This window comes from Hemiscyllium ocellatum, chromosome 4 (assembly GCF_020745735.1).
Source record: "Hemiscyllium ocellatum isolate sHemOce1 chromosome 4, sHemOce1.pat.X.cur, whole genome shotgun sequence".
NCBI classification, from domain to species: Eukaryota; Metazoa; Chordata; class Chondrichthyes; order Orectolobiformes; family Hemiscylliidae; genus Hemiscyllium; species Hemiscyllium ocellatum.
Window position 1 is genome coordinate 34,001,427 of NC_083404.1, and position 14,805 is coordinate 34,016,231.

At 39.1% G+C, this 14,805-nt stretch overlaps 1 protein-coding gene across 1 annotated transcript in view; it reads right to left on the bottom strand.

Annotated features, from left to right (window-relative positions):
* LOC132812112 (TPR and ankyrin repeat-containing protein 1-like) overlaps positions 1-14,805 on the bottom strand; it is an 82,847-nt gene that overhangs the window by 52,003 nt on the left and 16,039 nt on the right. The window contains exons 3-4 of the mRNA XM_060822894.1: positions 7,797-7,936; positions 62-176 (exon numbers count right to left, since the gene is read on the bottom strand). Coding sequence (XP_060678877.1) covers positions 62-176; positions 7,797-7,936 — 255 coding nt within the window. The remainder of the gene's footprint in view (positions 1-61; positions 177-7,796; positions 7,937-14,805) is intronic.

Sequence of the window (14,805 nt, forward strand, 5' to 3'; positions counted from 1 at the left end):
CTCATAATTCAATGCATGCACAACGATCAATGCTTTGCGATAGTAAGAAATACATATTTACCTTGATAAAAGTATTGTCGACAGCAATAGCATATTGTGCAGAATCAAAAGCAAGTTTCCACAATTCCAGGTTATAAAGGGCATTTGATCTGTTGCAGTACAGCACAGCCAATTCCCTATAAACATAGGCATTTTGTTAAGTTTGTCCAGAACTTTAGTTTTCAAATGCGTAAAAATTACAATATGCAAAGAGGTATTTGGATGCAATTAGCCTGTATTGAAACAAAAACAAAAATTGACATTGCTGGAAAAACTTAACAGGTCTTGCAACTTTTATGGAAAGAAACCAGAGTTAATGTTTTGGGTTCAGTGACTTTTATTCAGAACTGTGTTAGTAGTTCTTTGTGTTTTTTATTAGACTGTATTGATATTTATTCTCTATAAAAGCAGCGGTCCTATTACCAAAAAATAAAACAAAGAACTATGTACGCTGGAAATCTGAAACAAAAAAACCCAGAAATTGCTGGAGAAACTCAGCAAGGTTGGTGGCATTCATGGAGATAAGACAGAGTTAATGTTTCAAGTCCAGTGACCCCTCAGGAAGGGTTACTGGACTTGAAATGCTAACTTTGCTTTCTCTCCACAGATGTTGCCAGTCCTATATCCATTTTTCCTGATCGCTTCAAACTGTTTACTTACCAATTCTTAAATATTAACAGAGTTTTCACTTCAATCTCCCACTCTAATACAGCATTCCTCAGCCTCAAAAATATACGTAAAAATTGTTGCTCTGGCACTGTTCTAGATCTCACATCTGTCACTTCATTGTAACCAATCTATTCCCAAACATACAGCATTATTTCCTTTATAATTTCACATATGTCTATCAAATCCCTTAATCTCTTCAGTTGTAATGACGGGAACAAGAGATTGGCAAGACAAACTGTAACTGAACAACGGGTTACTTCCAAAGAAGAGATGGCTCAGGTAATCAAAATGTTTTCTCAAATGCGAAGGCAGGACAAAAAATCTAGAGATCTCACAGTGACAAGAGAGACAGAATTTAACTTGAAGAATTGGACAGGCGTCAGCTCAAAAATAAAATTTGAGAACCAAGAGGAGTAACAAAGATTGAGAAGTGTGGGTGATGGAGGGAATGGATCTTTGTGGATGTGGTGCCAATCAAACGTGTACTGGATAGTCAAACCTAACTGGAGCTGCACCCATCCATGCAAGTGGAGAGTGTTCCGTCACCATCCTGATGGTGCCTTGTAGATGATGGCCAGGCTTTGGGGAGTCAGGAGGTGACTTACTCACAGCTCTATTGCTAGGCTCTGGCCTATTCTTTTAGCTAGTATTTATGTGGTGAGTCTGAGTTTCTGGTCAATGGTAATCTTAAAGATGTTGATAGTGAGGGATTCAGTGACGGTAACATTACTGAATATCGAGGGATGATGGTTAGATTGTCTCTTGTTAGAGATGATCACAGCCTAGCATTTGTGTGGCATGAATGTAATTTGACTTTATCAGCCCAAGCCTTGATATTGTCCAGAACTTGTTACATTTGAGCATGGATTGTGTTATGAAGGAGTGTACTTTGAGAGAGTGAAAGGTGGCAAGCACCTAGCAGGCACAAAGTGTATTGGACAATTGAAAGATCTAACATTTTGCCAGTAACCTAGATACCTCATTAAGTTTGTTTTCACAGCAGTTCAATCAGTTTAAATTTTGCCACAAGATACTGAAACTCAACCAAATTTGAATTTTACTGTTTTGACAACATCGAACCAATGAGAGGATCCAATGTTTTGGGGTATAAAAAGCAGGCATTTTGGACAGTTAGCCAGAGAAAAAGCACCACCTGCCATTGTCAGACAAACTGCTTGAAAACCCTCTCTCTAAAAAGGTACCTTTTTCACATGAAACATCTTTGCAGCAGAAGACCGAAGATGACCCAGGGAGATCAACAAACAGAAAGATCACCACTGAAGATGGCAGCTGCTGTCTAATTTTGAAAATTGATTTGCTGTAAAATTAATAGGAGCTTTATTGGACCAGTATATTGTTAAAGATTTGAGGGTAGATGACAAATCTCTAGGAGAAAGGAGGCTAAGAGTTGTAAATAGTTGTTGTTTAGTGTTAAAAAAAATAAAATTGATCATTTTTTGTTAAATAGTGGAATTTGGGTAGTTCTCTGTCACTCATCCTTTAACACATTGAGGCGAGGTGAGCTTTTCTGTGTGTTTGGTTTCATTAGCAGAAGAGTTTACCACCACTTCTTAACAATTGTTTCAGTATCTGATGAATTGTGAATAGTGCTGAACATTGCATAAGCATTGGCAAACGTCCCTACGTATGACTTTATGATGGAGGGCAAGTCATTAATGAAACAGCTGAATGTGATTGGGCAGAGGATATTACCCTGAAAAACTCCTGCAGGGATGTCCTGGAACTCAGACGACCGGCCTCCAACAACTGCAAACATCTTCCCATATGGCAGGTATGACTTCAACCAGGAGCGAATTTAACCTGAATACCCACGGTTTCAGGTTTTGCTTGGGCTCCATGATGCCACACTCAGCAAACACGACCTTGATGTTAAGGGCAGACACTCTTACCTCATCTCTGGAATTTAGCTCTTTTCTCCACATTGAACCAAGACTGAAATGAGGTCAGGAGCTGAGTTGCCCTGATGGAACCTAAACTGGATGTTACACAGAAGGTTACTGCTGTTAGCATTGATGACACCTTCCATCACTTTATTGATGATCAAATGAAGACTGATGGGGCAGTCATTGACCAGTTTGACTTATCTTTTGTAAACAGGGCACACCAGGGCAATTTTGCTGGTGCTGTAACTATGCTGGAAGCACTTGGCTAGGGGAATGGAAAATTCTGGAGCAGTACTATTCAGTCTTCAGTGGCAATGTTCTCAGAGGTCATAGCCTTTGTTTAATCCAGTGCCTCCAACCATTTCTTAATTGCATATGGAGTGAATATGCATTTGAAGAGTTGGTGCAAATGTGATGGTTTAAATGGCCTCCTCTGAGCCACAAAACTATATTCTGTGAGAAAAAAAAAGTCCTTGGAGGAAGTGAGGAGGTAGCTGTGGGAATCTGTGAGCTTGCTGCGTACATAGGTGGGTAGCATTTTACAAGACAGGGAAATCAATGAAGGATCATGTGAAGTTGAGGGAAGGTTGGAAACTGAAATCAAAATTTACATAATTTTGCAGTTCAAGGAAAGTGGCAAATGGCATTGACATACTCATCAGTGCATCAGACAAAGAGGTGAGGGAGTGTGCAAGGGAGGAAGTCATATCTGGCTCCAACTGCCAAATGGCCTACTCCTGCTCCTACTTCTTATGTTCTTAGGTCAATTTGGAGGAAGTTATTCAACGTGAGAACATGTGGAGGGGGTAGTGGTGGATGGATATTGATTCATGGAAGAGGTAAAAAGCCCTCACACTGTCTTCCGAGAGGACCAAGATTTAGAGAAATAAGACATACTTATAGCCAAGAAACTGTTAAAAGTGACATAAAACATCAGAAGAGTCGCAGGTGGTGATGGAGAGACTGGAAAAGGAAGAAAATAAGAGTGGAGATACAAAGATTTAATGAGAATTACATTAATGATCCTCTTATTAGATCAGTGGAATTTACTTTGTTTCTTACTAATTGCTAAAGATGTTTTTATTTAAACAATAAATTATTTTTAAAATTTCCTTTTCTTCCCTGCCAGTTATAAACAATGCTGTTCAGCTCACTACAGAAAAGAAAGTCAAATATTTCATTTGGGGCTTGGGGACATTGCCACATTCAAAGTATATGCAATAATGTTTGTAAACAGTGGCTAAATATCATATGATCGACAGTAATTGGTTAAGCATCACATGAGCGAATGCGATGTGCTCAAATCTCCAGGAGTACGTTCATCAGCGATGGCAACACTAGACTGAGGGTGGAAACAGAAGGTGATGCACAAGTCATCCATTAGATGAACTGGAAGATATGAAGTGATGGATGGGAATATACTATGGGTCTTAAGAATATAGCATAGGCAGAGAGGGACAGAGTCATTTTTTACTGCTCAGACAAAAGGACAGTTCTACAATTCTGATACACGGAGCGGCGCTCCGAAAGCTAGTGTGCTTCCAGTTAAACCTGTTGGACTATAACCTACTGTTGTGTGATTTTTAACTTGGTATACCCCAGTCCAACACCAGCATCTCCAAATCATAAAATCCTCATTCTACTAGTTAATTGAAAGTTTAAAAAAATAGTTCCAATGTTTGTATGCTACAAGGTTGTTGCCATTTACTGTATGGATAGTGTGCCAGTTATACGAAAACAAACTTAAAACAGAACACAGACAGGAGTTGAACAAGCCTAATCATCTGATCACGATTGAGTAATTATTGCTGCTGCATGAAGAGATTTCATTCACAGAGCCTCAACAGGATTTCTGATAACAGAAAAAGTCATAACTAGACTGCTGTATTTATCATAGTTTATACAATAGTTAACCCAAGAATGAGTTCATAGCTCAGCTGAAACAAGGGAAACACCAAATCTGGATGTAAAGACCTAATTTGGATCTCCTTCTAAGTCAGTTTTTTTCATTCTTATTTTAAAAGAACATATCGATTTTAAAAGATAAATGTTAAATGAGAAACGTTAGGCCATTTTTGGGAAGCAGGAACTACTGAAACTTTGGAGATTTTCTGCATGGTGCGGAACAGTTGTTAAAGCACCCAATCAATGGGAGGGTGTAATTACAATACAACAAGTTTTGAAGACATAGGAATTTATCATGGAAACAGTTGGCACAAGATTCTATCAGAAGTAAGAGAATGCAAAGCATGATTCTGGAGTCAAAAAGTGTTAAACTTCTAACATATTAAAAAGGTAAATGTATTTACTAATTGTAAGTATAGCAAACTTTATTTTAACCGGCACCTAATGAACTGACACTCTCTATAAACCAGCAAAAATTATATACATGAAATACCAGAAGTTTACAGTATTATTGAGATCTCCGTGATATCTGTGTAGTCAGTTGAGGGTGCAAGTGAGAAGATTCTCTGTTGGCAAGTTTCATTTAAGTATTTTTTAAAGTGATTTATGCTGTAAATAAAATATAAGTGATGCATATGCCCCTTGGATTATGTTTCTATTACTTAGTGTGTGTTTTTACATTGATTATGTGGACCGCTTAATCAACTAGAATATTTGATCAACTAGTATGTTCTCGTCCCATTCATTTTCCTTGTACCTTTTCTCCAGTGATAGCTGTTGCATTTATATCCCCTCCTCCTTTTGCCCCTTGATTACTTGGTAATTTGGGAATGCCATCAGCGTTTTTATGGCTAATGCCATCAGATGCCAGTTAATAAAAAGTTTACTGTACCGTATAAAAAGAGAAATAAGGAAATGGGAGACAAAAGCAAGCACATTTAAATAAATATACACCGTGGGAATTTGTAATTAAAATGCAACATTGTTCTTTGGTCAATTGTTTGTCTTAGTTAAAGAACAGCATCTGTCATGTGCTACAGCAGGAACTGTTATGTGATTATCTAATCTTTTCAGAGCAGTGTTTCTCAGAATCTACACAAATTTTCACATGACTAAGATAAGCTTCATTTTAATGGGGTTATATCAAATTTCACCCAAAGGTTCACGTTCAAATTCTTGAACAACACATTCTTGAAGCGTATAAACCTATTACCATATCAACCTCTCCATCTTTCTGGAATATTTGTGTTCCTACAGTAGTGCACCATAAAGATCAAATTCTGAGACAATGGAGGAGGAAAAGGTGAACAGGACACACCCAAAAGTGGTGAGATCAGAAAATAGTGGAGGCAAGAATAAGGCTGGCAAAATAATAATGAGGAACTAGGAAATGGCAGAGGAGTTGAAAAAATACTTTCCGTCACAGTACAAGACATTAATGGCATTCTAAAATTACCAAGTAAAACAAAAAAAAAAGAGGGGGTCAAAAAAGGGAAAAGAGGAAATAAATACAATAACAATCAATAAAGAAAAAATACTGGGAAAGCTAATGGGGCTAAAGACTGATACATCTCCTTTACTCAATGGGCTGCATCCTAGGATATTAAAGGAAGTAACAACAGACATAGTGGATGCATTGGTCATAATCTTCCAGGAATCCTTAGAATCTGTGAGAGTCCCAGAGGATTGGAAAACTGTCAAACCAACACCTTTACTTAAAAAGGGGAGGAGGAAAAAACACAGGTAACTATAGGGTAGTTAGCTTAATGTCTGTTATTGGGAAAATGTTAGAGTCTATTAGAAAGCATATGACAGTAGAGCATTTAGAAATACATATGATCAACCAAGGTTAGCATAGATTCATGTAGAATAAATCATGCCTGACAAATTTACTAGAATTATTTGAGGGAATAACAAGCAGGATTGCTTAGGGAAAGCAGTGGATATAATATATTTAGATTTCCAGAATGTTTTGATAAGATACCAGAAGTTACACTACTTAATAAGATAAGGACCCATGATTTTGGAGATAGTACATTGGCATGGTTAGAGAATTGGCAACAAATAGCAGATAATGAGTTGGAATAAGGGGGTCATTTTCAGGACGAAAATCAATAACTTGTGGAGTGCTCCAGGAATCAGTGCTGGGGCCATAATTGTTTTCTTTAAACAATATATACTAATGACTTGGATGAGAGGAATGAATGTACTATAGCCAGGTTTGCAGTGAACACAAAATTTAGATAGGAAGGCAAGTAGTTAGGATAAAGCAAAAAAAAAACCTGTAGAGGGATATAGACAGATTATGCGAGTGGGAAAGAATTGGCAGATGGAATACAAAACTGGGAAAGTGAGAAGTTATGCCTTTTAGCAGGAAGAAGAGCTGAATATTATTTAAAATGGATTTGGGAATCCTTTTGCATGAATCACAAAAAGCTAGCACCCAAATTTAGTGGATTATAGTGAAGGCAAATGGGTTGTTGACCTTTATTTCAAAAGTGAAAGAAAATAAAACTAAGGGGATTTTACTAAATCTATAGAAGACATTAGTTAGGCCTCAGCTGGAATACTATGAACGGAATTGCGACCCTTATCTCAGCCAAGATACACAAGCGCAGGAGATAATTCAGAAAAGGTTCACTAGGCTAATACTGAGTTTGGAAGAACTGCTATGAAGAAAGGTTGAATAGAGTGGGCATATAGTCATTGGAATTTAGAAGAATGAGGCAACTTTGTTGAAGCATACAAGATTCTTCGGGGACTTGACAGGGCAGATGCAGAGGTTGTTTCCTCTCATGGGAGTGTCCAGAACTAGAGAGTATAATCTCAGAATGTGGGAATTCCCATTTAAGACTGAGACAACTAATTCCTTCTATCAGAGGGCAGTGAATTATTTGTTTCAGAGGACTTTGGAGGCTGGGTCATTAAGAATATTTAAGATAGATTTTTTTTTCCTAAGGGAATCAAGGCTTATGGGAAAAAGCAAGAAAAATTAGTTCAGAATTATCAGATCAACCATGATATAATTGAATAGCACAGCAGACTCGATGGGCTGAATGGCCTACTTCTGCTCCTATGTCTTATGATCTTAAATGCATGTTCCAACTCCTATTTCACACCTAAACAGGGACTAACTCCAATATAGAAATCACAATACTGGAACCCATTTTATATAGGCTCTCCTCCATACTCCTGTAAAACATTCAAGGAAATACTCTTGGGAATAGCTAAACTGCAGACAACATTTGGAATAGTTACAAACTGAAATTGATCGTTTACCTTCTAGTCGGCTGCAAACCACGTAGAATGCTCAAAGCTTCATCATATTTCTGGACTGCAATACGATAACGCCGTTGTTTAAATGCTTCATTCCCAATTGTTTTCAATTGATGTGCAATCATGTTATACTGCTCCATGCTCTAACAGAAAATAAATATATTTAAAACTTACAACTGTGACATATCAACCTCCTTGACTACTAAAATAAAGGTCTTGCACACTCAATACTCAAGGCATGTAGTGGTTCTGCTGGGTTCCTGAATATGTATCACACAGCTGAAAATACAACTGACAGAACTCTCAAAAACTCTCATTCCCGATGAAGGGCGTATGCCCGAAACATCGATTCTCCTGCTCCTCAGATGTGCCTGACCTGCATATTCTACTCAGCACCATATTTTACTCTGATCTCCAGCATTTGCAGTCCTCACTTCCCTCCCTCTCAAAAGTTAGTTGTCTGGGAGAGCTGGTGGATACAGTTGAAGGTCCGATATAAATACAAGCTGTTGTATTTTCTTTAAACCTTTAATCTTTTTTGAATGGAGATGAATTGTTCAGTGAAATTCACTGTGAATAACCACTGGTAATGCGAGCCACAACGTGTGAGAGAGAGAAAGAGGAGAGAGAGAGAGCGAGAGAGAGAGAGAGAGAGCGAGAGAGAGAGAGAATGAACTGCAACTTGCAAAGCCACCTTGTCTCCTCAGAAAATGCAAAACCACTTCACAATGAGTTTCTTTTGAAGGCTAGCCATTATGTTACATGGGTAAACATAGCAGTCAATTTGCATGCAGTTAGATTCCACAGAGGCAAATGACCAGTTAATCTTTTAGTGGTGTCAGTTGGTGGGTAAAATGTTTAACCGGAACCAGGTGCAAGGTGTCTTTGAATGGTCATGGAGAGATCAGATTTTGCTCAGACAACAGAATTTCATCAAGTATGAAATACCTTTCTCAGGTTTCAAAGTTGATGTTTGAGTTCTCAGCCTACGCACTTAACGGCAAAAGCACTATCTTTGAGTCAAGACTGCCAGACATCAAGAGAAGAGTTTGGTTACTTTCCTTACTTATAAAAAGTATGAAGTACTGATGCATTATTTTAAATTTTAAAGGAAGTAACCTAAAGATTTGGGTTTTAGGATTGTTATTGTTGGGACGAAATAACGTCCAAGCGTGTTCTTTTAAGGAGAGACCACACTTACCCTATTATTTGATATAATTGGAGGTACATTTATTTAGCTGCAGATACTTAGCTGTTACAGCGAAGCACGAAAGATCGAATGGTTCGCTGGAGAAAATGTACAAGTTCTGAAAATCTATCGATAAGCTCCGTTAGTTATACTATTTTCTAATCTCAATTCATGCAACGTGATCTTTCACAAACAAAAGCCTTCTTCAAAATGGTATAATTTGCAAACAAAGGTTCTATATATTCTGGAAACATTTTTACAAAGGCTTTACATATATTTGAGACATTCTATATCATAGACACAAAGAATTACTATGATCGAGACATTTTTCCTAGTCTTATTATCACATAGTTTACCTTAATCTAATCACTTAGTTTAGCAGGCAAAATTGACCTTGCTGATGTTCTTTCATTTGAACATCAGCTTTGTTAGTTGTCATGGCAACAAGCCCAGAATTAAAATTACTTTGGTCATCATTTTAAACTATAGGTTCACAGTGCCCCCCAATGTCCTAAGAAGTAACTACATCTCGATCCTACCTAACATTATGTTCTGACAAAGAGTCACTGGACTTGAAACATTAATTCTGCTTTCTTCCCACAGATCCTGCCAGATTTTTTTCGCCAGTAATTTCTGTTTTTGTTTCAGATCGCTAGCATCCACAGTTTTGTTTTATTTTGGTGAAGAAGGATACTTATTATGGGATGTTTGCCTTCATTAATTGGGGTGTAGTATATATAAATAAGGAAGTCTTGTTACAACTTTATAAAACATTTGTTAAGCCACAGGTGGAATGCTGCGCCGTTCTACTGGAAGAGGCTTGATTGCAATTGAAGAGGGTGCACGGGAGATTCACCAGGATGGTACGACAAGTCTCAGCTATGAGGAAAGATTGGATAGGCTGGGTTTGTTTTCCCTTCGAGCAGAGGAGGTTAAGGAGGGTAACTGATTGAGGTATACAAAATTATGAGAGGCATGAAAAGAGGAAATTATGAGAATCTTTTCCACATGGCAAACGTATGTTTAAGATGAGAAACAAGCAGTTTAGAGGTGATCTGAGAAAACCTTTTATTAAAATCTCATAGGACGGTAAAAATATGGAACCTGCTTGAGAGGATGGTGGGAGGCAGATACCATTGCAATATTTAAGTATTCAAATGAGCACCTAAAATGCCAGGGCGCAGTAGATTATGGACCAAATGCACATAAATGGGATTAGTGTAGTTTGGTGTTTCTTGGTTGCATAGACAGAGTGGGCCGAACGGCCTGTTTCTTTCCCATTTGACTCTAAAATTTTCTTTATGCTAAAGTTCCAAGCCCGAGGATTCCTACATTTTAACTTGGAGAAGCACAGTGGTGTCGGTTTGGGTTGGCTTAGGAGACCCATACAATCAACCGAATACATTAAGGACAAGGTTTTGCATGGCTGGAACATTTTATGGGCACTCAGACAAATATCAAAAGGACTGTGAATGCTGAAAATCGGACACAAACGGAAATTGCTGGAAAATCCCAGCATGTCTGGCATCATTTGCGCTGAGAAATCGGAGTTAATGTTTTGGGTCCAATAGCCCTTCTTCAGAATGGGTGGCAGCGAGGGAAAAGATTTTTTTAAAAATACAGAAGATGGGGTGGGGAAAAGAGTAAACAACAAGTGGAGATAGAGCCCAAAAAGAGAGAGAAAAACAATTGGACAAAGGAGTAGTTAAAGGTTAGCCTGAAGAAATGAATAGCTGCTAATGGGGACAATTAGTGGCTGACAATGTGTGGTAGCAGACCATGTAAAATCAAGACCAGGTGTGAGGGGGTGAGGGAAAGCATGGGGAAAGGTGCTCAAGCTTTAAAATTGTTGAATTCAATATCAAGTCCTGAAGGCTGTTGGGCTCCCAAACTTAAACTGAGGTGCTGTTTGTCTAGCTTATTTTATTTCTCCTGCATTGTGTTCCGACTAGTGTACAAATGGACTTGCAAACAGACTCATGAATGGAACCAGTTCATAACTAGGGACTGCCTGTTCAGTAATCTTATAAAACCTTATAATTGTGCCAATACACTACAGAGTACAGTCTAAACAACATCAGCTGCAGAACATTCCATATAATGTGATAAGTCAAGGACACGATAATGAAGACCAGAGTTGTAACTGGTTTTAAGAATTGCTTTTTGAATAATGACTCCCTCTTTCCTTAATATGATCCTGAGACAAACAAATGTTAGATTAGATTAGGTTCTCTACAGTGTGGAAACAGGCCCTTCGCCCACCCAAATCCATTCCCCTACCCTATATTTATCCCTGACGAACACACCTAACACTGTGGGCAATTTAGCATGGCCAATTCTCCTGATCTGCACATCTTTGGATTGTGGGAGGAAACCGGAGCACCCGGAGGAAACCCACGCAGACACTGGGAGAATGTGCAAACTTCGCACAGACAGGCGGGAATCGAACCCAGGACCCTGGTGCTGTGAGGCAGCAGTGCTAATCATTGAGCCACAGTGTTGCCCCGCTAGAATACTGGTGTCCCCTTAATCATGATAATTTACAATATGTTTATACTTACTCAATGTAACTTCCAAAAAGAAATTTTGTTACTACAGAATATTATGTCCATTTATTATTTAGGACCTATAGACAGGAAATATGAGAGAAATAGTCGAACACCATAAAATTACACAACTTCCCTTCAAACATGGGCAAAGAGCAGGCAAACAAAATGGCAGGATGTTTTTGAAATTTAAGTGATCACTGATATGCTATGACAAAAATCATGCATTGGTATGCATTTCTGGTCAACTTTTTTTTTAAGTTCCTATGTTGACATTTATAATGTGAACTGTCACGTTGTAATTTGCTTCACATTTCACTGAGACTCCAGCGGCAGTACAAGTATTCCCCATTTAAAGCACATTCCAATGGCACGTTTGCTTTAGCACAGTTTGTAAATAATATAACTTGCACAAACAGTGCTATCATCATTTTTATTTCATAATGGTTGTGATGCATATGCCAGGACTGCATTGTAATTGTGCTAATTCAGTCTACTTATTTAAACAACTCCAGCTCTGCATGCCACCCCTCCTGAACTCCTGGAACTCTCCTACTCATTAGTCCTTCATTTCTTTCTTCCCACTCCTTGGTCTCTCCCACTTTGTCATTAACCACTCCCAGCCTCCTGCTCGTTACCCGATTGCTCTCTCTTGCTCTCTGGCCCCTCCTCGAATGCCTTGTTCCACTCTCCCCTGACTCCTTGTTCCTTCCCACTCATTACCTCTCACTTTCTTAAACTCCTTCTTCCAACTCATTTGCTACTCCTCCCTGTTCATCACACCTCTCCAAACCTTCACTGCTTCCCTCTTCCAACCCTCCTGCTGGTCACTTCCTCCTCCGAGTCCCCTCACTACATCCTGCTCACTCTTTACCAGATGCCATCTATCTTCCCATCCCTGGTTGCTTTGCTCTGGACTACGTGTGACAAATGGATGTAGCCAAGGATCTGGAGTAGGGCAAGGTGCAGGAGGGAGCAAGTAAGACAGCGAGTAGCAGAATTGGATGATGGAAGCACAGAGAGGGGCAGTTAGCAGGATGGAGTGAGGCAGTTAGGATATGGATGCAGTGAGGAGCAGGAAGGGAGTGGAATAAAACAGTATATAGAAAGAGAATTTTTAGGCCAGTTAGAGGTTGAAAGCAGTACAGGTTTAATTGTAAAAATTACAGATTAGGAATGCAACCCACTTTAATTGTATGATTTCTTATAGGAAAATGATTTTCTGTTAAAGAATAAGAACAGCTTAGGACAATTGGCACCACATTCAATCCCTCTACCACCAGCACTCAGCAGCAGCTGTGTACATTATTTACAAGATGTACTGCAGAAATTCATCAAAGATCCTTAGATAGCACCTTCCAAATCCAGGACTACTTCCATTCAGAAGGGCAAGGGTAGCAAGTACTTGGAAACACCACTACCTGCAAGTTTCCCTCCAAGCCACTCACCATCCTGATGTGGAAATATACCGCCAATCCTTCACAGTCGTTGGGTCAAGATCCTGGAACTCCCTCCCTACCGGCATTGTGCGTCAACCCACAGCAAGTGGACTGCAGCGATTCAAGAAGGCAACTCACCACCATGTTCTCAAGGGCAAATAGGGATGGGCTATCAATGTTGGCCAGCCAGTGACACCCAAGTCCCACAAATGAATTAAGAAAAAATTAGGAGAGCAAACAAGAGAGAGAGAGTTGTATTGTGCACATTGTCTAGTAAATGCTGTGACACAGACAACAAATGGGAAATCAAAACCAAAAATTTGTCTCACGCACAGTTAGTATAGCTCATGCTTGATAACTCGCCTCAAAAAAGGATAAGTGAATCTTTAACAGAATTTCCACAAAGAATGATATATTTTGAAACAAACTACCTGTATTCTCATCAGGAATACAAACATCTGATTACTTTGTTAAAAAACAAGTAATCAACATGAATCAAAAGAAATTCATAAATTAGTGACCAGCCCTGTGATTGGGGGGGGGGGGGAAGGAAAGAGAGAAGGAAAGAATCCATTAGCTCAGTTGGCTGGACAGCTGGTGTGACACAGAGTGACACCAATAGCATGGGTTCAATTCCTGCACTGGCTAAGGTTACTACGAAGATCTGCTTTCTCAACCTCACCTCTCTTCTCTGAAGCTTTGTGATCCTCAGGTTAAACTTACCACCAATTGTTTCTCTCTAACAAGAGAGCAACCATTTGATCCTTTGAGGTAATAACAGCTTTGTCTATTATTTGATAAACTATTTTGATTTACTCATCCGATTCAACCTCTCATGATCCCAGTGATAGTCTCCATTGCTTATATACCAACTTATAAAGATTCTATCCACTGAAGATGGTACTTTTGTCAGGCTGAAGCTAAAAATAAGTTCTATTTAGTTAAGCAGAAAAGTTTACTGACAATGTTTACAGAATTGTGTGCAATTCTGGTCTCCTTTCTATTAGAAAGATGTTGTGAAACTTGAAAGGGTTCAGAAAAGATTTACAAGGATGTTGCCAAGGTTGGAGGATTTGAGCTATAGGGAGAGGCTGTTTTCCCAGGAGCGTCGGAGGCTGAGAGGTGACCTTATAGAGGTATACAAAATTATGAGGGGCATGGATAGGATAAATAGACAAAGGGTGAGGGAGTCCAGAAGCAGATGGCATAGGTTTAGGGTGAGAGGAGAAAAATATAAAAGAGACCTACGGGGCAACTTTTTCACGCAAAGGGTGATACCTGTATGGAATGAGCTGCCAGACGAAGTGGTGGAGGCTGGTACAATTGCAACATTAAAGAGGCATTTGGATGGGTATATGAATAGGAAGGATTTGGAGGGATATGGGCCAGGTGCTGGCAGGTGGGACTAGATTGGTTGGGATATCTGGTTGGCATGGGTGGGTTGGATGGAAGGGTCTCTATGACTCTAATAATGACAAGTCCAGAGAGAGTAAGGGGTGAAGGTTGCTAAATTAAACACGTACAATCTGATCTTGGTGACCTTTTAGAAAGAAGTTTATTTACCAAACTTTAAGCTCTTAGTTGAATTTTTAACTTATCAATTGCTAAAAACTTAGTACAAAGAACTGATCTGCAGAACCTCCATTGAGATTTCAGAATGAAATAAAAAGCAAAAAACTTAAAGACCGCTATAATGAAATTACTTATCAGTTATCCAACCTCACCCCACTGGCTCAAGAAGAGATAACAAATGCAAAGTTTCTTCAAATACACCATTCTGCCTGTTCGTGCAGCCTGTGTCGTGGAGCACCTTCTCCACAAAAATGCTCAACATCGGC